Source organism: Cololabis saira, chromosome 3, assembly GCF_033807715.1.
Source record: "Cololabis saira isolate AMF1-May2022 chromosome 3, fColSai1.1, whole genome shotgun sequence".
NCBI lineage: Eukaryota > Metazoa > Chordata > Actinopteri > Beloniformes > Belonidae > Cololabis > Cololabis saira.
This window is the reverse complement of record NC_084589.1, coordinates 6730702-6737093: the sequence shown is the minus strand read 5'-3', so window position 1 is coordinate 6737093 and position 6392 is coordinate 6730702. Positions and strand designations below refer to the sequence as shown.

At 42.8% G+C, this 6392-nt stretch overlaps 1 protein-coding gene across 1 annotated transcript in view; it reads left to right on the top strand.

Annotated features, from left to right (window-relative positions):
- Window positions 1-338: 338 nt before the first annotated feature.
- Window positions 339-6392, top strand: part of LOC133424932 (sodium- and chloride-dependent transporter XTRP3-like) — a 54705-nt gene continuing 48651 nt past the window's right edge. The window contains exon 1 of the mRNA XM_061715522.1: window positions 339-537. Coding sequence (XP_061571506.1) covers window positions 414-537 — 124 coding nt within the window. The 5' untranslated portion in view covers window positions 339-413. The remainder of the gene's footprint in view (window positions 538-6392) is intronic.

The following is a 6392-nucleotide window of genomic DNA, read 5'->3' as shown; positions in this document are numbered from 1 at the left end:
CTTGCACAAAAGAAAATTGTAAGACCTACCGTCATTAAGGATGTATCTGATTGCCTTTCTTTTGTGAAATAATAAAATAAAATAAAATAAAATCATTGAATATCTCGGGGTTCCAGGACTACATCTCCCAGAAAGCATTGCGGCCGTCGTCCAGGGGGGCGTGGTGCTCCGGTAACCATTGACAGGGCCGACCCGCCTCCTGGGGGAGGGAGGGATGGGGGGGACGACAAGTGCAGGAGGCGGCGGGGCTGCGTTCAGTCAGAGCATCTCTGGTCCGGACCGGGACAGCAGGACAGATCTGGACCGGGACAGCAGGACAGCAGCACAGATCTGACCGGGACAGCAGGACAGCAGAACAGCAGCACAGATCTGGACCGGGACAGCAGGACAGCAGCAGATATCTGGACAGAAACATGGACAAGGATGGCAGGGACAAGTGGGAGAACCCGATGCAGTTCCTGCTGGCCTGCGTGTCGTACGCGGTGGGGCTGGGGAACGTGTGGAGGTTCCCCTACCTGTGCCAGATGCACGGCGGGGGTGAGTCACGGATCATGCGGGCTTTTTCCACCGGGGTCGGGGCGGGTGTCGGGTCCGAGCAGGTGAAGCAGACTCACCTGGGCTCGGCCGGGTGTCCTGCAGGTGCAGGTTATTCTCTTGCAGGTGCAGGTTATTCTCTTGCAGTTGCAGGTTATTCTCTTGTGCAGGTTATTCTCTTGCAGTTGCAGGTTATTCTCTTGCAGTTGCAGGTTATTCTCTTGCAGTTGCAGGTTATTCTCTTGCAGGTGCAGGTTATTCTCTTGCAGTTGCAGGTTATTCTCTTGCAGTTGCAGGTTATTCTCTTGCAGTTGCAGGTTATTCTCTTGCAGTTGCAGGTTATTCTCTTGCAGTTGCAGGTTATTCTCTGCATGGAGTTTGTGGCATCAGAGCGACGTGACCGCGGCTTGGAAGTGTTTTAGTTCCGACTTCTGTTTAAATCTGCGGGATGTTTCTGTGAGATCAGGGAGGTCCAGAGATCAGGGGGTCCAGAGATCAGGGGGTCCAGAGATCAGGGGGCAGTACTGGAGTTGAGGAAGGGTGAGGGGAGTGGCATCCCCCCTGAAATAAAAACGGTCCAAATCATCCCCCCTGTAAAACTGCCATCCCCCCTTTCCATCCCTTATGTAATTTCATCAATGACTGTGGTTTTACTGCTATTTCAACATTTAGAGTCATCACCAGAAAAATAACTTATTTGACAATTTTCACCTGTTTCAAGTAAATTTTCACTTGAAATAAGTAGAAAAATCTGCCAGTGGGACAAGATTTATCTTCTTATTACAAACAAAAAAATCTTGTTTCACTGGCAGATTTTTCTACTTATTTTAAGTGAAAATCTACTTGAAACAGGTGAAAATTGTTGTTTTTTCCAGTGATGAGTCTTGTTTTTAAGTGTAATGAGATTTTTTTTACTAAAATGAGACATTTTAACTAGAAATAAAACAAATATTCTTGTTAAGATTTTGAGTTTTTGCAGTGATCCATGTTACTTATCCTGTGAAGGACAGAGTCATATTGATAAGTTCAGAAAAGTGTTTTTTATTGTTGTGTTTTGATGTATTTGATGTAAGCCCAGTGGATATTTAAAGCTTACAGAAGGCTGCATTTAACTGCTGCTATGTCATTCCTGCAGTATTTCTGCAGGTGTTTTGGTCACTGCTATTATTTGTAATATATTATATTATTTGTAATCAGCACAAATTATCTGTCCCCATATGATAAAATCCACCATCCCCCCTGATTTTCTTTTTACAACTCGAGTACTGTCAGGGGGTCCAGAGATCAGGGGGGTCCAGAGATCAGGGGGGTCCAGAGATCCGGGGGGGTCCAGCTGCGGCTGGTACTGGTACAGGCTGTTACTGGTACTGGTGCGTCAGAGCTGGTAATTTTCCAGCAGAAACACGGTCAGACTTTGAGCTGCTGTTGTGGATCAAATCCAGCCGAGAGCAACAATAAACTGTAGCAGAGCAACACTTATATGATATATACATATCCAGGTTCTGGACCAGGGGCCGGATTCACCAATATGTTCTTAAGAACCATCTTAAGAAATGTCTTAAGATCTAAAATTAAGAAGTTCATAAGAAAGTTCTTAAGTGCAATTCCTCAATATTTTCTTAAGAACCGTCTTAAGAACTGTAATTTCTTACGAATTTCTTATTTTTCCTACTTAAGAACTTCTTAAAGTATGGCTGTATCCGAAATGGCATACTAAGTACTACATGCTACATACTGCATCAGTATGTACTGTATACTGCATCAGTATGTACTGTATACTGCATACTAAGTACTACATGCTACATACTGCATCAGTATGTACTGTATACTGCATACTAAGTACTACATGCTACATACTGCATCAGTATGTACTGTATACTGCATACTAAGTACTACATGCTACATACTGCATCAGTATGTACTGTATACTGCATACTAAGTACTACATGCTACATACTGCATCAGTATGTACTGTATACTGCATACTAAATGAAGGATTCAGTAGTCGCTCCAGCAGACCGTTCACACAGCAGTAGCAGCCAAGTATCCCAGAATTATATTATTATTATTATTATTATTATTATTATTATTATTATTATTATTATTATTATTATTATTATTATTATTATTATTATTCATTTCATTATATTCAGTTGATGCACCTGAAGCGCGACTTCACTACACCGATGCATCGCTCCACAATATTTTAAAAAAAAGGTGATATTAGAGGCTTAGCTTTTCACAGAAGAAATTTTAAGACAGGTCAAGGTTGTCTTAAAGTTAAGAAAAAAGTCAAGAACAAATTTGAGAACTTTTATTTCAAGAATACCATTTATTCTTAAGTTTTTTCTTAAGAAGAAACTTAAGAAGAAATTTGAGAAAATACTTAAGAACTTTTTTGGAGAATATGACTTCTTCTCTTTTTTCTTCTTAACACTGATCTTAAGAAAAAAATGACACTTAAGAAGATTTTTTTTCCTTAAGAATGTTTTGTGAATCCGGCCCCAGGACCTCACAGCAGCTCCAGGTTCTGGATCAGGACCTCACAGCAGCTCCAGGTTCTGGATCAGGACCTCACAGCAGCTCCAGGTTCTGGATCAGGACCTCACAGCAGCTCCAGGTTCTGGACCAGGACCTCACAGCAGCTCCAGGTTCTGGATCAGGACCTCACAGCAGCTCCAGGTTCTGGATCAGGACCTCACAGCAGCTCCAGGTTCTGGATCAGGACCTCAGAGCAGCTCCAGGTTCTGGATCAGGACCTCACAGCAGCTCCAGGTTCTGGATCAGGACCTCAGAGCAGCTCCAGGTTCTGGATCAGGACCTCACAGCAGCTCCAGGTTCTGGATCAGGACCTCAGAGCAGCTCCAGGTTCTGGATCAGGACCTCACAGCAGCTCCAGGTTCTGGATCAGGACCTCAGAGCAGCTCCAGGTTCTGGATCAGGACCTCAGAGCAGCTCCAGGTTCTGGATCAGGACCTCAGAGCAGCTCCAGGTTCTGGATCAGGACCTCAGAGCAGCTCCAGGTTCTGGATCAGGACCTCAGAGCAGCGCTGCACCAGTGTCCGTTTGTGCTGGTGATATTCCTGTCAGATCAGTGTTGTTCATCGGTGTGTGCTCAGACTCTCCTGCATCATCCCTGATGGTGAAGCCATAAACTCGTGCACAGTTCCTGTGATTCTGTCTTACGTGTCCTGGAGTTTCAGTCGCTCCACTTCAGTTCAACTCAGTGTTATTTCTATAGCATCTATTACAACACATGTTGTCTGTAGGATCTTTCCAGAGGCCCAGAACCTGACCCTGATCATTTATTACACAAAAATGGAATGTAAAAACTCCTCTAGTCGGAGAGAAATCCAAATGCCAACCATCTAACCTCCAGAATGACGCTCATGAGGAATTAAGAGATGTTGCAGTTCCTCCACCGGCCGCTAGAGGCTCCAAAGGAGAGTCCATCTCCACTGACCTCCACTGGTTAAAGCGACACTACGTAACTTTTCCACCTTAATATCATATTTCCAGAGTCATTGTGATGGTACATCAACTTCCAACAGGTTTAATGACACCTCTGCATTGGTCTGAGGGGTCTGTATCGCCTTCACTGGCACTATGTAACTTTGAGGAGCATGGTAGGAACCCTGCCACACTAAAAAACTACACATTTTTACGGATTTGAATGCTTTACGGCATACGTCACTTCCCCCTCCTTCCCCATTCGTAGTCCAGACGAAAATGGGCGGGGCGTGGAGCGCAGCTCCGCAGAAGCTGGTAACCCGTTGCTGCGTTGTGGCTGCAGCAGCTCCACATAACAGACGTGGGGAAAAGATCACTAAAAGATCACCTGCTCGGAGGCAGAACCACAGAGGCCGGCCAATTATCTAAGATAACAAATTAAAAGAGTAAAAGAGTTGTCGGCTCGGTTGGATCGCGGCTGTAACGACCAAACATAACGTTCCTCAGTAAACAAACAAACACTCACACAGACGGGCGTCGGATCAAAACACGGGTTTATTAAACCACAAACAAACACTCCCAGACCGGGGTCGGATCATTCAAACGGGTTTTATTCCCCACTTCTCTAGCTAAACGCAGTTGTTGGCCAGCTCTCTGCGGTGCGATTAATTTTGTTGAGGAAAAAATATGAACTATTTGATTTTTAGCTGCAGAGGAAAAAAATAATCTCACCGGGAAAAAAAAATATTGCTCACGCCTCGGAGCCTCTTCAAAGCAGTCAAAAAAAAAGAAAAGAAAAGTAAGAGTAATACAAAACATGTACTGTATGTTGTACTATTATACTAATTTATTGAAACACATGGCGAGTCAAACATTTACCAAAGCAGCTACCAAACACTCCTAAACAAGGTAGTAAGACGTGGGTTCTGCAGAACTGCGGCAGTAAATCCTTCTAAAGAGTGGCGCTCCGACGAGGAGCTCCATTCTTTAGTAGGGATTTCATATGGATCCAGACCGTTAATAATCATTATTTTCTCCATATACCGCTCCCTAGCTTCCTTGTTTAAGGTATCCTGGTAAATTCCAGTTCCTTTCCATCAGTTTAACATCTTTTTTTTTGCGTTCCGTCTGTTCACTTGGTGAAACAGAAAAGCGTCCCGTCTTCTCTCAAAACAAATGCACGCGACGGGACAGGAGTTTTCCGGCAGTACGCGCTGGTGCTCATGGGAAACGTAGTGTTCTTTCTGGTAAAACAATACCGCTTTTGTCCAAAAGATGCCGCCAAACTCAGAAAAGCTGAAAGTTACTTTGTGCTGCTTTAAAATATCCAACTCTAGAGCAGAAATAAACATATTTACAGTCTGGTTCAAAAAACAATTTTGGGTCTCAATTGTTTGATTTCACATCCATGACAACTCTGAAGGGGGGAATGTTTTCGTGCCGTGCCAAACTTTTAACTGTATTTCTAATTCATTCAACTGTATTTCAATAACAGTCGGCTCGGCCAGTGGCTACCTGTTATCACTCACTCTTCTATAATTATTATGTTACCACGCTTAGCGAAGCAACCTCCCGTTGATGTTAACCCGTCCTCGGGTAAACGCCACGGTTATTTTTGATTTTGCCATAGAAAACATGTTAAACCGTATTCTCAAAATTGTAATAAAAACATTTTCAATTTTTGAAGAACTCTACAAATGAAAGAGACATCTCAAAACCCACCAATCCCACCGATCTAATACTTAATAATATCACCTATTTTATTCAGATCCCAGAGTCACTGGCCGCCGCCTAACGGACAATATGCACATTTAATTATTATCTTTAATTTCATATTCATAATCTTAAAATATAAATTTGACACATAAGGTGCCTCACTTTTTAAAATAAAATTACACTTTAAATTAAAATATGTTTTGTTTTAGCTTGTTCATTCTGAATGTAGAGTGATGACTTATAACTTTTTAAACAATCAGAATGACTGAAGACTGAAGGACACATTACTTATCACTTCACCATGGAAACATTATTTTACATGTTTTCACGGAGTACCAACCTTTTTATCAAGGTCAGTGTCATTAGAATGTTTTTTAAGGATTCTGTTGTCAATCAAAAAGCAGTGTCTCATTTTCAGTCAATGTTCAATCAGTTATTACTATTACTGCTTTTGGAGAGGTGTTTTTACAAAGAAGCATCTATCCTTGTGTTTTGTTGATTGACATCATCCTCTCGGGGGAGATGCAGGCCTTTTATGGGTCTTCCCAGTACCCATTTCCACACATGAATGTACATAATCACTCGCCCGGTTGTTGCGTTGTATCTTCAGATCTCGCCAGGATAAAGGCTGATTTATGGTTCTGCGTTACACCAACGCAGAGCCTACGGCGTAGGGTACGGCGTAAGTTACT